This window comes from Macaca nemestrina, chromosome 7, assembly GCF_043159975.1.
Source record: "Macaca nemestrina isolate mMacNem1 chromosome 7, mMacNem.hap1, whole genome shotgun sequence".
In the NCBI taxonomy this organism is placed as follows: domain Eukaryota; kingdom Metazoa; phylum Chordata; class Mammalia; order Primates; family Cercopithecidae; genus Macaca; species Macaca nemestrina.
This window is the reverse complement of record NC_092131.1, coordinates 7,161,984-7,178,492: the sequence shown is the minus strand read 5'-3', so window position 1 is coordinate 7,178,492 and position 16,509 is coordinate 7,161,984. Positions and strand designations below refer to the sequence as shown.

The window sequence follows — 16,509 nt, the reverse complement described above, 5'->3', positions numbered from 1 at the left end:
TCAGTCCCAAGTCTGTGATAACCGGAGGTCCCAGAGACCTTCTACAGCTGCCTCTTGTTTGTTGACCAACAAAGAGGAGGACCAGAGACTCACCCACAGCCACTCAGCCAGGCAGGACAGCACAGGACAGGAATGAAACCCAGGGCTCTCCTGGGGCAGCAGCTTCCTCCCAGAACTGGTTCATGGTGGAGCCCCAGGCTCGGTCTCTCAACAAAGGGTCTGCAGGCTGGTGACTGGAAGCCCGGGATCTGCCTTGCTTCCCCGGAGCTACCCCTCCAGAAAGCATTCTGGGGATAGAGGCTTGTCCAGGCCAGGAAGGTACAGGGCACACAGTGGGTACTCAAATCAACAGACAAGCCCCTGTGAAGGGCTGGCATCACTATCTTTATCACCACTATCATCCCGGCGGCTGAATCCCTACCTTGTGCCAGGGCCCTTCCTCAGTTATCTCTAATGTTCCCATGGAGACACTGGGGGGAGTGTGACTTCAGCCAGGGCACAGCCCAACCAGGACTCTGCTGGACTCAGCTTTCCGGGCCTCAGTGCCTGCTTTATGGAACGAGCCTGACCCTAGGATCCCTTTCACAGGCTTGCTGTATTTGATTTGAGGCTGGAGCTGGGGGGTTCAGAGTTGGCGCCCATCATGAGATACGATCCTGGGGGACTGGTGGGAGAAGGTGGGGTGTAGCAGGAGTTAGGCCTGGAGACCGGGGCCTCCGAGGCCAGGTATGGTCCAGCCCCTCCTGCTGAGGCTGATGCCACCTCTCGCTTCAAGCAGTCAAGCTGGGCTCCTGGGTGGGGCCACCCTGGCCAGGCCCCAGGGTGCAGCCTCGCCCCCTGAACATACTGTTGGGCCCCAGCAGGCCCTGAGGCCCCGAGAGATATGTGCAAGAAGCCCTGGGATGGAATCTTCCAGGGCCCAGGCGGCACCAGGACTCCCCTGGGGCTCAGCAGTCCCCAGAGGGTGGTCTGCATGGTAAGCGGAGCCAAGAGCAGCAGAGAAGCGGGGCTCCCAGCTCACCACCCCCTGGAGGAGCAGATGGGGACACAATGCTTATTAGGTGCCTGTGACCATGACTGACTTTTCACTGCTGGGGAAACTGAGGCACAATGAGGCTGGGTGACCTGTCCAGAGTCACACAGAAGGCCACTGACCCTCGAGATGCGCTTCCACCCAGAGCTGCCTGGCCCCAGCTGGCCATGCAGACCTACGGGGAAAGGGCTGGCAGGGCTTCAAATCACCAGAACTTCCCACCCACCGGCCTGTCCCTGGCCATCCCTGGACAGAGCAGGTGACCTGAGGGCCAGCAGCACACAGGTGGCAGAGGTGCAGAGGTGGAGGGCAAAGTGCCTGGGCCCAATCCGGCTCCTCCACCTCCCTCTTCCTCTGTGCACTGGGGACATAATGATGGCGCTGACCTCCTGGAGTTGCGCCCAAGCTGGGGGTCAGAAGCTGAGAACACTAGTCAACGCTCCGCGAGTATCAGTCACCGCACTCAGCCGGGGTTTGTCCCCAGAACAGACCCCTCCCAGCAGAAAAGCCTTCCTGGGAGGCTACAGGTTGATATCCCACAAACCCAGCTCACCGCCTCTGCCTCCATCCCGTGTTGGGAGAAGGTGGAACTGGGGCACGAGCAACATCCAGGCAGCCCAGGGGTCCTCCCTGGCCCACGGGACACAGATGGTGCAGGGCATGGAAGGTCAGCACCAAGGTGGGGGTGCCAGTCCCTGAGTGAGGTCCCACCTGCCCAATGCTCTGCACAGCTCCGTCCCCAGGACAGCTAAGGAAATCTCACCACATCTTTTGTCTGTCTGTCTGAGGTCAGAGTGCATGTGTGGACGGGGTACGATGAAAGAGCTCTACAGCCCAAGCCAGGACTCCCTGTGTCACCTGGGGCAAGTGGCAGCCCCTCACAACCTCAGTTTCCAACTCCATGTAATGGGGGCAGCTATGAAAGCTCACCTCCCTGCCTGACAAGCCTGTGGGACAGCCTGCCTCATGTGGGGTTGTCTCAGGCTCAAAACTGTAAAAGGATAATCACAGGAAAGCCCGAGGTAAACCACCAAGGCTTTGCCACAGTGGGGAGAGGATTATGATAATTGTTATCATTACTGTTCACGCATGTGCATTCCATACAGAAATAGTCTGCCTGACCCAAAGTCAGAAATTTCACCTTAGAGATTCATTCCTTTGGCAATTAAGGCCTTTCCTATTACAGATATTATAAAAGGGGTGTGGGGAGGGAACTTGGAGCAGGTCAGACAGGACCTGTGGGGAAACGGCACCTGAGGAGGGAAGAGACCTCTGGGGTTGAGACTCACCCGACCTGGAGGCCTCCAAGGGGAGGCAGCTCGGCCTCCGCGCTTGCCACTGCCCAAGCAAGGCCCACTAGTTCCCACGGCCTGGCCTGGCCCCACTCTGCTTGCAGCCTCAGCGGCCGCCTCCGAAGAAGGCTGGGAGCTCAGGGCCGGGTCCTTCTCCCCTGGGGCTGCAGCTCCTGCAAGGGCCTCCTGGGCCAGGCCTTGGCCTCGATCCACTGCGGAGGGCTCTGGGCTGCGGCCTCTGGGTACCCTGAAGGCCTCCAGGGTCCCAGGGTCCAGAACCCGCACAGTGACCTCATCCAGGAACCTGGAGAAGGGCAGTCTGGCCTCCCGCCAGCGGCCCAGGCGTGCGAGGGAGCCTGTGACAGCCTGGCTGCCTGTGTTCAGGGACTCTGGGGAGGACGGCCGGACTGGCGACACCCGGGCCATCTCCTGGCTGGGCCGAGCTGCCCAGCTGGGGCAAGATGATTTGCCCTCAGGATTCCGACCTTGGCTGGGGCTTGGCATGTGGCTTCGAAGATCCTGTCTGTGGGCTTCCTTGATGGCGGCTGCTGCCCTGGGCTCCAGGAGGGCGCTGTAGCTGTCCTGCTTGGGACAGGCAGGGTTAGAGCCCCGTACCTGGGAGCTGGCCCCTGAGAACATCCTCCTGAGTCAGTCCAAGGTCTGGGCTCCCCAAGAGCGCCGTGACCCACTCCTCTCCTCCCATGGGGCTGGGATCCCTGTGCCCTCTTGGGGGCTGTGCCTCCCGTCCTCACAGACCAGGGCAACCAGCCAGATGCCCGCCTGCCCATTGATCCAGTGGCAGGGCCTCACGGCCTCCCACCCCCAAATCGATTCTCACTAAATGGAAGCTGAGCTTCAGGGCTTAGAAAGTGCTAGAGAGGAGAAGGTCATGTCCTGGGCTCTGCCTGGGGAGGTAGCCCGCCCTGAGTGAGCTCCTGTGGTACACAGGACCCTGGACTGGGCCTCCCCCTCTCCTACTCTGACATCTCCTCTGCCAGGTGCAGTCCAGGGTGCAGGGGCACAGAGGACAGGCAGTGGACAGATGGCCACGATGGTCACCATGACAGCGTGAGCACTGGGCCTGAAGCAGGGCAAACTGGAACTGCAGCAAACCAGCAAATGGGAGGGGTCGGCAGAGGCCGCGGGCAGCCCACTGTCCTCCCATGCATCCTTATTACAGAGCCTTCATTCTCTTTTGAGATACAGGGTAGTTAGCTAAAAGACCATCTTTCCTGGGCTCCTATGCAGCCAGGCCAGGAGGTCGCCAATGAACTATAAACAGAAGTTGGGTGTGACTGCTGGCAGAGCTCTGCGAAAAAGATCAGACAGACAACCTGTGTCCTTTTCCCATTCCCCATCCTCCTGCTGCTTCTCTAGAACATGGAAGTGATGGCTGGAGCTGTGGCAGACATTTTGCACCATGAGACAAACTTGTGGCAGAAGCCATGTATAAAAGATGGAGGAGCAGAAAGACAAAAGGAATCTGGATCTCCCATGACCACTGAATCATCACACCAGCCCTGCATCACCTGCCTCTGGTACTGTTTTTTTTTTTTTTTTTTTGAGACGGAGTTTCATTCTTGTTGCTCAGGCTGGAGTACAATGGCTTGATCTCAGCTCACTGCAACTTCTGCCTCCCAGATTCAAGCAATTCTCCTGCCTCAGCCTCCAAAGTAGCTGAGACTACAGGTCCCTGCTACCACGCCTGGCTAATTTTTGTATTTTTAGTAGAGACAGAGTTTCACCATGTTGGTCAGGCTAGTCTCGAACTCCTGACCTCAGGTGATCCGCCTGCCTTGGCCTCCCGAAGTGCTGGGATTACAGGCATCAGCCACTGTGCCTGGCCTTCCTCTGGTAGTTCTTTAACTTGAAAGAAAAAGAACCCCTTGTCTTTAAGCTATGGTTATTTCATCTCTGTTGGTAGCAGCTGTGTGCAATTCTCCAATGATATACAGGGTTAGGGTGAGAAAAAGCGGTTGCTAACACTATGAGCAAGAGCCTTTGGCACACGGAGGCCTGGGGTGTAGTTAGGTGAGAGTGGGCTAGGGGAGATACACTTAGAGAAGGGCTAGAGCCAGACCTGGACCCTCCATCCTTTGTGTGAAGGGAGACACACCTGCCCGCTGCACCCCACGCAGAGATCCTTCCTAGGATGCGGCTTTGGGGTGCTAGAGTGAAGGAAGGCTCTCCAGGGGTGGCAGCCCAGGCCCTTGGCCTGGCACGCATTGCCACCATCCCTGGCCTGGCCTCTGGTGTTGCTTGGAGCGAGGCTGAGGCCCTGCACGGCATGCTCATAGCTGTACACCCGGGCCCTGTCTGGATGCCTCCATCGGGTGCTGGGGACCCCTGCTTTTCTGAGTTCAGCTGGATGCCCAAGGCACCCCTGACTGAGTCTGCAAAACTCAGTGCATGGCCTCACCATGGCCTCAGCCACCCAAGACAGGAACAGGGGCTGCTTCAACTCTTTCCTCCCCCTCTTCCCTGTACCCATCCCTGGCCGCCAGGCCCTGGAGATTCAGCCTTTCTCAGGCCTGGCCACCTCCCTGCATCCTCACCATCACTTTGCTGGTACCAGACACCACCACGTCTCACTTGGACACCTGCGAGCATCCCTTCCTGCGGCTCCTGAGTCAATGCAGATCCAGCCCGGCCCATCCCACAAACACGGCCAGTATGACCTTTTAAAATCACAGACCAGGCTGGGCACAGTGGCTCACGCCTAGAATCCCAGCACTTTGGGAGGCTGAGGCAGGCAGATCACCTGACGTCAGGAGTTCGAGACTAGCCTAACCAACATGGTGAAATCCCATCTCTACTAAAAATACAAAAATTAGCTGGGTGTGGTGGTGCCCACCTGTGGTCCTAGCTATTTGGGAGGCAGAAGCAGAAGAATCACTTGAACCCGGGAGGCGGAGGTTGCAGTGAGCTGAGATCACACCACTGCACTCCAGCCTGGGTGACAGGGCAAGACTCCATCTAAAAAATAGATACAGAAATAAATAAATAATAAATAAAATCACAGGCCAGGTGACTAGACAACCTCACACCTTCATACACACTGCAAGGCCCTGACAATTGCTGGTGTCTTCTCTCTGTCTGCTACCCTCCCGCCCTGTGCTCCCCACTGCCAAGGAACGTCTCTCAGGTTCCTGAATGTGCTAAGCTCTACCTGACCTCAGGGACTTTGCACTTGCTTTCCCTCTGCCAGAAACACTCCCACTCTCTCCCTTCCCTCCTTCCCGTCATCCAATTCCCAGCTGACCTTCAGGGTCCCAGTTTCACAGCCTGTCCCCCTCTGTCACTCAGATTAGATCAAGCACCCCTGCGGCAGCCCCTTATAGCCCTGGCCCCGAACTGTAATTAATGTGCTTGCAATTATTTATTATCTGTGTGTGTGTCCCCCCAAAGAATGGAAGTTCCACTGTATCCCCGCTCTTTGCATAGGGCCTGGCACATAGTAGGTGCTCAATACGTAGTTCCTGAATGACTGACTGAATGAATGGCATAGCAGGTTCAGGCTGTCAGTTCACAGACATCCCCAGCCTGGTGTGGGCCTACTCTGACCGGAAACAGGATGAGAATATAGGGGAGGGATCTCAGGTTCTTGGGAGGCCATAGTGTCCTCCTCCCACCCCGTGGTGCCCAACAGTCGCCCCTCTACACCTGAACAGCCCTTCCCCAGCAGCAGTCGTTCAGCCCCTGCCCTATCACCAGTGAGAAAGAGACTTCAAGGCTGGCAGATCCAAGTTCAAATCCCTTCTCCAACACTCCAACAGGCCCACGGGCAAGTCACATCCCCCTCCTCATCTGTCAGGTGGGCATGGGACAGCACTCAGCCCATGGCAGTGCTGGGAAGTGGCGTGAGCAAGGGATTTCAGGACTCACTAGCACTGGGGCTCTGATGTGTCCATTTCACTAGCATGCATGGTTTCAGGAGTGTTCTGGGGGCCCTGGCCAACCAGTCCTCTGAGCTGCTTCCAGAGTTTCAGGCTGCATCAGACAAGTTTCCGTTGTCATAACAACCTGCTGGCTCTCAGGCGCCTGGGCCTGAGGCTCTGAGGATGCTGCCGGCTGCCATGGGCTCAAGGCCTGGGCCGGCTCACCTACCACCATCCTGGATGACCTCTCCTGGAGCGGCTTCCAGCTCCTGGCACCGTAGCCCCTGCCTCTTGACTCATCTGATTCAGTCCTGCTTCCCAAGCCCCTCCCGCGTGCCAAGCTCCGTGCTGGGCATGCGTCATTACCCCAAATCCCCACCTGCCCCTGTGCAGCACGATGGCCAAAGGCTCTATTTTCTGCTAAAAGGAGCAGAGTCTCAGAAAGGTGCAGTGACCTGTCAGAGGTCACACGGCTTGGGCATGGCAGGCCCAGGACGGAACCCCAAAGGTCAGGCACTCACACCCGCTTCCTCTCCAGATGCCCAAGCCCCTCTCCTGCTGCCTGGCACACGCTGCCCCCGTGGTCAGAAAGCTGGCTCCTGCCAGCTCTGAGAGAAGGGGCATGAGGCTGCCCACTGCCTGCTGGGACTGGAGCAGGAAGACCAGGCCACAGGATGTTGGGGGGACCCTGCCGAGTGGGCAGGCATGCTGGGCTTCTGCTAACAGTGCCAAACATCACCTTGCTTCATTGTTACAGCAGGCCTGCAAGCTAGGAACAGCTACCCCGCTTCATGGAGGAGGAAACTGGGCTCTGAGGGGCCTCAGGTAAACCCCCATGGCGCGGGCATGCGCCAGGGGCTGTAGCATAGGCCAGCAGGGGTGTGGTCACTTTCACTAACCTTCCCCTTGTCCCAGCACAGAAGTTTTTTTTTTTTTTTCTTTCTTTCTTTCCTTTTTTTTTTTGAGACGAGTCTCACTCTGCTGCCAGGCTAGAGTGCTGCGGTGCGATCTCGGCTCACTGCAAACTCTGACTTCCTGGTTTAAGCGATTCTCCTGCCTCAGCCTCCCAAGTAGGTGGGATTACAGACATGCGCCACCACGCCCAGCTAATTTTTGTGTTTTTAGTAGAGACGGGGTTTCTTCATGTTGGCCAGGATGGTCTTGATCTCCTGACGTTGTGATCGGCCCACCTCAGCCTCCCAAAGTGCTGGGATTACAGGCATGAACCACCGCGCCTGGTCGGAAGTTTCTATTATTATCCCCCTTTTGCAGCTGAGGACACTGAGGCTCTGGGAATCTGCACACTTGTGCTCCTAATCACTTGCCCTGCTGTCCCTGGATTTCCCACGCTGGCCTGAGAATCCCCAAGGGCAGCCATGGTCTTGATGTCTCCAAGTCCCCAGCACCCAAGCACAGGCTGTACCATCGGCACATGAATTCTGCCCCAGCTCTCCTTCCTCAGATAGGACACGTACACAGCTGTCCAGGCCTTCCAGGGAGATCCCTGGGCAAGGGCGCCCCTGCAGGAACCCCGGCTGGCCGCTGACCTTTAGAAGAGGCCTCACTGCTGCTTCCTCATTGCCTGAGTGTGTCTTCCAGGGCAACGCGGGCCTGGAAAGGCCGAATGGCTGTTAGTTTGGGTTGGCTTTTCTCCCACCAAATACTCAAGGTGGGGTCAAGTCTCTGTGTCTGATCAGCCCCCTCCTGACCCTGCACCTACCTAGTATATGTCTCTGAAGCAGAGGGACATGGGGGTCTGTGAGCAAAACACTGGCATCAGGGAAATCAAGGCACGAGTGACCTGAAGCTCCACCCATTCAACCAACCATCCTCCACCATCCACCCGTGACCGCTCACCCACTTACAGGTGCCATCCACGCACCAACACATCCCTCTATGTCTGTGTCCATCACCCGCTGACAGGCACTCATCTGTCCACTGGTCCTCTCACTCCCGTCTCCATCCATCCGCCCGCCCATCCCTCCATGTGTCTGTCTATTCCTCTGTTACTTGTGTCTCGTATCCATGCATCTATCCATTGCTTTGTATCCATTTGTGCAATGAGCTGCCTTCTCAGGCCTCTATCCACATATCCATCAATATACTCTCATCACCTATCCATGCGCTCTTCCAGTGTCCATTCATTCCTCTATCTATCATTCGTGGACATGTATTCAAGTATTCATCCACCCATCCCAGCATCCAGGCACCACCTGTATCCATTTATGTATCCATCCCTTCATCCATCCATCCAAAGATCCTCCCATCCATTCATCTACCAATCTTGCCTTGTGTATCAGAAGTCTCCCTCTCTCCACCCATGTATCATCCATTGATATTTTGTTCTATCAATCCAGTCCTGTATCCATATCAACTTTTCCATCTGTCCACCCATCCATCCCTATCTTGCTACTTACATCCATCAACCTCTCCTCCCATCCATCTATCCCTCTAGCTTTCTTTTTTTCTTTTTCGTTTTTTGAGATGGAGTCTCACTCTGTTGCCCAGGGGCTGGAGTGCAATGGCATGATCTTGGCTCACTACAACCTCACCTCTGCCTCCTTGGTTCAAGCAATTCTCCTGTCTCAGTCTCCCAAATGGCTGGAACTACAGGTGCACACCACCACACACAGCTAATTTTTTTGTATTTTTAGTAGAGATGGGGTTTCACCATATTGGTCAGGCTGGTCTTGAACTCCTGACCTCAGGTGGTCCACTCACCTCAGCCTCCCAAAGTGCTGGGATTACAGGCGTGAGCCACTGCACCCGGCCTATCCCTCTAGCTTTCTACCCATCCATCCGCTGCTCTATCCTGCTAGTGCTTCCCTTCCATACAGCATCATCCACCTATGCGTCCCCTTCATTATGTCCGTGTTGCTTCTCCACCTCATACACCTCTTAATCCCAGCATGCACCCGCTGCGGGATGACCGGGTTTCCATGTCTGGCTTCCCCAGGCAAAGCCCAGGCCTGACTCATCTCCATCCCTGACTTGGGTTCAGGGATTGCCGATTGAACCAACAATTACAATTCCCCCACTTGGCTCAGAGCTGGGCCCTGGCTGATCCCCACCCCAGGCAGACCCCAGAGGCTGTTGTACTGTCCTACAGACTCATGGCCTGCTGAGGCAAGGGCCACTTTTGAATTCCCTTCCTAGCTAGAGGGGAGAGAAGAGCCCCAGCATCTCCTGACTCCTGCCACACTGGCCAGGGTCCATCTCCCAGCAGACTGTGGACTCATGGAGGGCAAGGTCTGTGTCAGACTCACCTAAGCGACCCCAATGAGCAGGGAAGAGTGGGTGCTTAGGGACAGCATGTTAGGTGAGTGTAGAATTCATCCACTTATTCATCATTCATTCACTCCTATAATGATTAAAGCAATAGAGACACCTCTGGCCAGCTTCTCCCACCACAGGCCACAATCTGGTGCCGCTCTTAGGACACAGTAGTCACTCCCCTGACTGTAATGGGTGTTAAGATTCTGATACGGAGCCCTAGAGAGGAGACGGTGAGTCAGCGGCAGAGGAAGAACCAGAACCCAGGGCTGCAGACCTCCGTCCAGGCCTCTCCACTAAGGCTAGTGACCAGCTCTCGGCAGGAGGGGGAGCCAGGAGAGAACCCTGCGGGGTGATTCTAGACCAACATGGCAAGTCCTAGGGTCACCTTCCGATCTGTCCCAGGGATCCTTACCTCCCTTAGGGGGAGCAGCCACACCTCCCCACCACCATGGCCTCCACACTCCAGCAGGGCACAGCCTCTCTAAGTCTTGAGACTTGAACACTCTACACTCTCCCCATCACTTTCAGGCCTTGGGCCAAGCTCTGGTAACACGCCTTGACCCCTTCATCTGTTCAGCAACTACTCAGCCCTTGGGCCCCACCTCCTCTGACCCTGGGTAATGATTTGTGGACTATGTTCAATAGTCATGGACTCATGGGCTGCAGTCAGTCCCTCCCATCCCTCCCTTCCATCCATCCATCCATCCCTCCCTCCCATCCATCCATCCATCCATCCATCCATCCATCCCTCCCTCCCTCCCTTCCATCCATCCATCCCTCCCTCCCATCCATCCCTCCCTCTCTCTCATCCATCCATCCATCCATCCATCCATCCATCCATCCCTCTCTCCCATCCATCCATCCATCCCTCCCTCCCTCTCATCCAACCATCCATCCATCCATCCATCCATCCATCCATCCATCCATCCCTCTCTCCCATCCATCCATCCATCCCTCCCTCCCTCCCTCTCATCCAACCATTCATCCATCCCTTCCATCCATCCATCCATCCCTCCATCCATCCATCCATCCATCCATCCATCCATCCATCCATCCATCCATCCATCCATCTATCCATCCATCCACTCTTCAACATCAGGAGTGCCTGCAGGAGTAGGGAAGCTCCTTCAAAGTGTTGCCGTGGAGATGATGCGTGGAAATGCTGATCCAGGGCCCAGCACATAGCAGGCGTTCCATAAATGGCAGCTATGTGGGCCAGACCCTGTGCCCTAGTCTTGGGAGAGTGGATGGAAGATCATCCAGATTGCTTAGGGCTCCCCGGCCCTGGGATCTGACAGGTGTCCCCCCACTCCACTCCAGCCCATGGAAAACTCATCCTCCAAGCTGAGGTCCTAGGCAGCCCTCCTCCCCACTCAGCTCCCAGGTGCGAACAGTTCCAGGTTTTGACGACAAACGGAACGCGGAGCGTAGGAATCTATAAATATGAGACAAAAGCTGGGGAGGGCCCTGGGCAGCAGCGCAGCCGCCCATCGCCCCGAGCCCGCGTTCCGAGCCCAGGCAGAGCCGCATCTGCCACGGTGCTTGCTTTTCCAAGCCGCCCTGATTATAGTGAGAGTCGGGAAAATTAAGGGTTTGCAGGATGCTGCTGGGGCCCTTGTTGCCGTCTCCCCGCCCTTCGTGTCACAGATGCCAGGCAGAGCCACCCCCAACGGCCACTTGCCTCAGTTGGCAAGACCAAGCCCAGCCTGGCAGGGCTGCACACCACAGTTTGTTAGGGGCTTTTGCCCACAGTCCTCGTGGGAGCCTGGCCCTGGGAGTGGTGGGGGTCGCTGCTGCTCTTGACAGGCAGAGGAACTGGGGCCCAGAGAAGGAAAAGGACCTGTCCATGGCCTCCAGAGAGCACTGGGGCCTCCGACGGAGCGTGGCCGTGGAGACCCCGCCCCACCCATACCCCCAGGACTGGACCCCCAGTCTGCACTGGCCCGACCTTGGCCATGCGGACTCTGCACGTGCAATGCTCCCTACCCATCCGGCCCGCTCCCGGGTGCCCACTCTGCTCCCATTCTGCCTGCTCAGGAGACTCCAGCGTGTCGCCCACGCTGTTCCTGCCCTGAGGAAACCACATTGGGGATGGGGTGGGGCACAGATGAGGAAGGAAACACCTCTAAACCAAGCAGGAAGCGGAAACGCTGGGGCAGAAATTCCCATCCAACGTGCTGGGGCTCAGGGAGGGTGAGCGCGCTGGCTGAGCCGCTCTGGGCGAGGCCCTGGCCTCCCTGAGCCTCAGTTTCCTCGCCTGTAAAGGGGCAGGAGGATAGTACCTGCCGCGAGGCACTGAATGGGATGGTGGTGTCCGAGGCTCGTGCGCGCCCACGCGCTGCAAACGCTCAATGAGGCGGCCCCGGGTTCAGCCTCCTTCCGGCTCCCGGGCCTTTCTCCGGCCTCCCGAGCAGGGGCTGGCCCTGCCCCCTGACGCAGGCGGGTCCAGGCCTGCCCGCACCCTCGCCACCCGCCTGGGACAGCGGCGCGTCCCCAGTCCTCCAGCCGCGCCCTGGGTCCCCAGCCCCTCCCTTCCTCCCGCCGCAGGGGCGCGCGTGTCAGGGCGCAAGGACCCCGCGATCGGACCCGGGCGCTCGCGGCGGCGCGCGGAGGCCGGGCATCCCCGCCCCACCCGAGAGTGCCCAGTTCCCAGGAGACCCGGCCCGGCTCCTCCCGGGCCAGTGAAGCCGCCACGGCGGGGGCGCCGCGCGGAGGGGAGCAGGGCGGGGGGCCGGCCACCTCCGGCGCCGAGCAGGGACCGCCCCAGGCGTGGGTGGCGCCCGCCCCGCCTCCGCGCCCGCGCCCGCGCCCTGCCCTCCCGGCTCGCAGGTACTCACCGCCCGGCGCAGCCGGCCCGGCCGGCGACCGCCTGTCCACATGGCCCCGGGGCAGCCGCGCCGCTCACCGCCGCCGCCGCGCTCGGGTCCCGCCGCCGCCGCCGCTACCGCCGCCCCCTCCCCTCCGAGGCCGAGCGCGCCGGGAGCCGGCGCGGCCGGGGCTCCCCCACCCCGCCCGGCTTCCCGCAGGGAGCGCCCGCCCCCCGCCCCCAGCCCGGCTCCCCGCCAGCCCCGGCCCCGCGCAGCCGCGGCTGAGCCCGCACTTCCCCCCCGCAGCGCTCGGCCGGGGCGCACGTGGTGGGCGCAGGGCCGGGCAGGGGCGCGGGGGTGCGGCGTGCGCGGGGGGCGGGCGAGGAATGGCAGTGGGGCAGGGAATGAATGAACCCGCGCGTGCATGAATGGCAGAGTGCATGAATGAATGAGTGCGGTAGAGCCTGCGGGAGGAATGAATAAATGAGGGAACTAATGCACGGGCGCGAAGGTGAGTGACAGAGTGAATGGGCCCTTGAAACCCAGAGGCCGTCAGTAACAACCTGCCCAACCTTTTCATCGGTCCATCCATTCAATCCCTCAACATTTATTAGACGCCTTCTGTGTACCAACCAGCCTCGTTCTAGGCCCCAGGGGGTACAGCAGCCAGAGAAACCAAGCTCCTGCCCTCGCAGAGTCACATTTTACAGATGAGGAAACCCTGGTTCCCAAGGGTGCCGCCTGGCCAAGCTGCCCCTGCTCTGCCCCAGCCCCCAGTCGGTGGCTTTCAGGGCCTTCTTTCTCCCCAGGGAGCTCTCAGGAAGGAAAGGTGGCTTCAGGAGGACCAGTGTTGCCCCCTGCCTCTCCCCCTAGTCTGAAGCATCCCACCGACCTGCCCGGGTAGAGCCCAGGCTGGCTCAGTCCCGCCCTGGTAAAGGTACAGTGTGAATCCTCCGCTTTCCTCCCAGAGCGGGCAAGGGGCAGCCCTGAGGGTGCCGGCTACATGAGGGTCTTCCATCCCAGCCAGGCCAGCAGCAGCCAGCGTGGGAACCCCGGGAGGAGCACTGGCAGCCGGGGAGGGTCCTGCATGGTGGAAACAGAGCTGACAAAGCCCGTGTGCTTTGCTCATATCCTCTGTCTGGACCTATGGGCTCATGGTTCACACATGCTTATATCATTTCCAAGTACATGGCAGATTAGAAGATGCTGCCAATGAGTACCTTGTACATTTTTGTTTTTTAATTGCAGAAACATGGAAAACATAACATTTACCATTTGAACCACTTTTAAAGTGTACAGTTTGGGGACATTGAATTCCCACTGTTGTGCTACCATCACCACCATCCTTATATGCTGTATGTTGTATGCTTTGCAGTTTCTACACTCTCTCATTTAATCTGGGGAGTAGGTTGCTACATTCAGGCAGTGTCAGTGCTGAAAAAAGGCGCTGATAGCAAGGCAAGAGGGAAAACCCAGATAAAAAGGAGACAAGAAAAAGAACCAGCAGCTGACTGGAGCCATTTAGTGTCAAGCAAAGTCCTGTCTCTGCTCACTTTCAGGTCCGGTCTCTGCTCACTCTCAGGTCCCAGGGACATGATTGGGTAACCAATGGACAGAGGGAGGTGCCTCCAAGTGCACGCGGCCACAGTCAAGACAAAATGAGAGGTAGCAGCTCAGGACTGGGCTCTCCCCGTCCTTCGAAGCATGAACAGACTTCTTCCAAACCCAGTCCCTGGTGTGCACCCCCGGACCAGCCTCTTTGCTCAGGGAGCCCTGGTTTCCCCAGCAGGAGTCAGAACAGCTTCTCTGACCTCCACTCTGGCCTCTCAGGTTCTGACATCATTCAGGCAGCACAGCACACAGCAGTGGAGGCAGCCCATGAGAGGTAGTGTGGGCCCAGCCTGCCAGCTCCAGTGTCCCTTCCCTCCCCAGTCCCCAAGGGGACAAACACCATTGGGGGATGTGGAACCTGGGGTACAGGCAGGGCTCTGCCCACATTGCCTCCTCCTGGGCTGTGGCCCTTCCCCAGAGGCTGGTCCTGCTCAGATGGTGCCAGAATGTTCACCGCCCGCCCTGGCACTGCTGCTGCCAACGCCACAGATGGCTGGGGAGGCGGGGGAGGGGCGGGTGGGGTGGGGGCGGCTCCTGCTTCAGCTCCAGCAGCTTGCAGGCTTCAGCTCAGGCCTGCCTGGGAAGGCCCCAGGAGAGCCCCTCCCCCATGCTGCACGCACCTCCTGTCCCCACTCTCCCTGCCCTCTCTTCCATCCTTCCCACTCCAACCCCTCATGCTGGGAAGGCAGAGAGAAAGCAGGCACTGGTTTTGGGTCTGGGAGCATCCCTGTCATGCACCTGTAGGGGAAGTGGTACTAGCCCCCTTTTGCAGATGGGGAAACTACAGTCAGTGCAGCACAGCCTGGGACATCAGGCAGGCTTCCTGGAGGAGGCGAGGTTTCAGCTGGGTTGGGAAGAAGGGATGAAAGTGGCAGGACTTGGAGGTGATGTCCAGGGGCTGCAGAGGACCCTCTCCCTAGGCCCTGCCCTCATTCAGACCTCTGCGAACCACTCTGTTTGACATCACAACCCCCATGGCTCAATCCCACTGCCCTGTTTTGTTTTTTGTATATCTCTTACTGCATTCCAGAGCTATCTGATCTGTCTGTTGATGTGGACATCAATCTTTGCCCCGGGATGCATGGTCCTCTATTGTGGTGGGGGCAGCAGGGCAGGAAGTGGCACCACACTGGGGCTCATGGTTAAATGTGCCAAAGAATGGATGGATGGATGGGGAGGGGGCAATAGGAACAGCCTGGTGTGATGCCAGGCTTCTGGCCCTGGTGGCTGAGTATAAAAGAAAGGACAGCACATCAGGGAGGTCATTGACAGTGAGGTACCTGCAGACAGTCACATACAGGGGCCCAGGATGCGGCATTTTCTTGGGCTCCAGCATCACCTAGCCGTGTTGACCAGTTCCCTGCCTAATCTTCTAATTCCCACCCACAAGAACAGAATGAACAAGGATTCTGACTATGAGCCCTAGAGACTCTGGGAAGGTGAAAGGTGTCTTCCCACTCTCCCACAAACAACAGGTGCTCCAACTGAAACTCTGGGGTCCCCTGCAGAATCAGGCTACAGCTACCCTCCACAGGTGGTGAGAAGGCCCTGAATTGGCCCAAGTGTGTATCTAACAATGACCCCAACTGCAATATTAACCCAAATTCCAATCTCATATCAAATGCTAAACCTAACTCTAATGGAACCCAAAACCAAAATGAAATTTAACCCCACCCCAATGCTAACCTGACCAATAACAGTAACCCCAACCCTAACCCTAAGTCTAACCCCAACACTATCCTGCCGGAAAACAATGACCTTAACCCACACCAAACCCTAAAGTTAACTCAAACGCCAACCCAAAACCAAATCGCAAAAGCAACACTAAACCAAACCCCCAACGCAACACTTACCCTAACACTAAGCACTGCCAACAACCCCAACCCTAACCCTAACGCTAAACAGTGTCAACAAAAACCACAACCCTAACTCTAACCCTAAACAGTGCCAACAACAACCCCAACCCTAACTCTAACCCTAAACACTGCCAACAACAACCCCAACCCTAACCCTAACCCTAAACACTGCCAACATCAACCCCGACCCTAACCCCAACACTAAACACTGCCAACAACAACCCCAACCCTAACCCTAACCCTAAACACTGCCAACATCAACCCCGACCCTAACCCTAACCCTAAACACTGCCAACAACAACCCCAACCCTAACTCTAACCCTAAACACTGCCAACAACAACCCCAACCCTAACCCTAACGCTAAACAGTGTCAACAAAAACCACAACCCTAACTCTAACCCTAAACAGTGCCAACAACCCCAACCCTAACCCTAACGCTAAACAGTGTCAACAAAAACCACAACCCTAACTCTAACCCTAAACACTGCCAACAACAACCCCAACCCTAACCCTAACCCTAAACACTGCCAACAACAACCCCAACCCTAACTCTAACCCTAAACACTGCCAACATCAACCCCAACACTAACCCTAACCCTAAACACTGCCAACAACAACCCCAACCCTAACCCAAATCCTAACCGTAATCCCAACCCCAAACCTAATCCTAATACCAACCCAACCCTAATCCTAATCCCAAACCAAATCCTAACCCTAAACCTAATCCTAACCCCAACCCTAACCCTAACCCTAAC

General features: G+C 57.4%; 1 protein-coding gene across 3 annotated transcripts in view; it reads right to left on the bottom strand.

Annotated features, from left to right (window-relative positions):
- LOC105467416 (brain enriched guanylate kinase associated) overlaps positions 1 to 12,510 on the bottom strand; it is a 50,126-nt gene extending 37,616 nt beyond the window's left edge. For 2 of the 3 annotated variants that reach the window (XM_071099595.1, XM_071099597.1), the window contains exon 1: positions 12,317 to 12,510. In XM_071099595.1, coding sequence (XP_070955696.1) covers positions 12,317 to 12,358 — 42 coding nt within the window. In that variant the 5' untranslated portion in view covers positions 12,359 to 12,510. Of the gene's footprint in view, positions 1 to 93; positions 684 to 12,316 lie in introns of those variants that run through there. The other variant, XM_071099596.1, reaches the window with a different exon arrangement.
- Between the last annotated feature and the right edge of the window lie 3,999 nt (positions 12,511 to 16,509).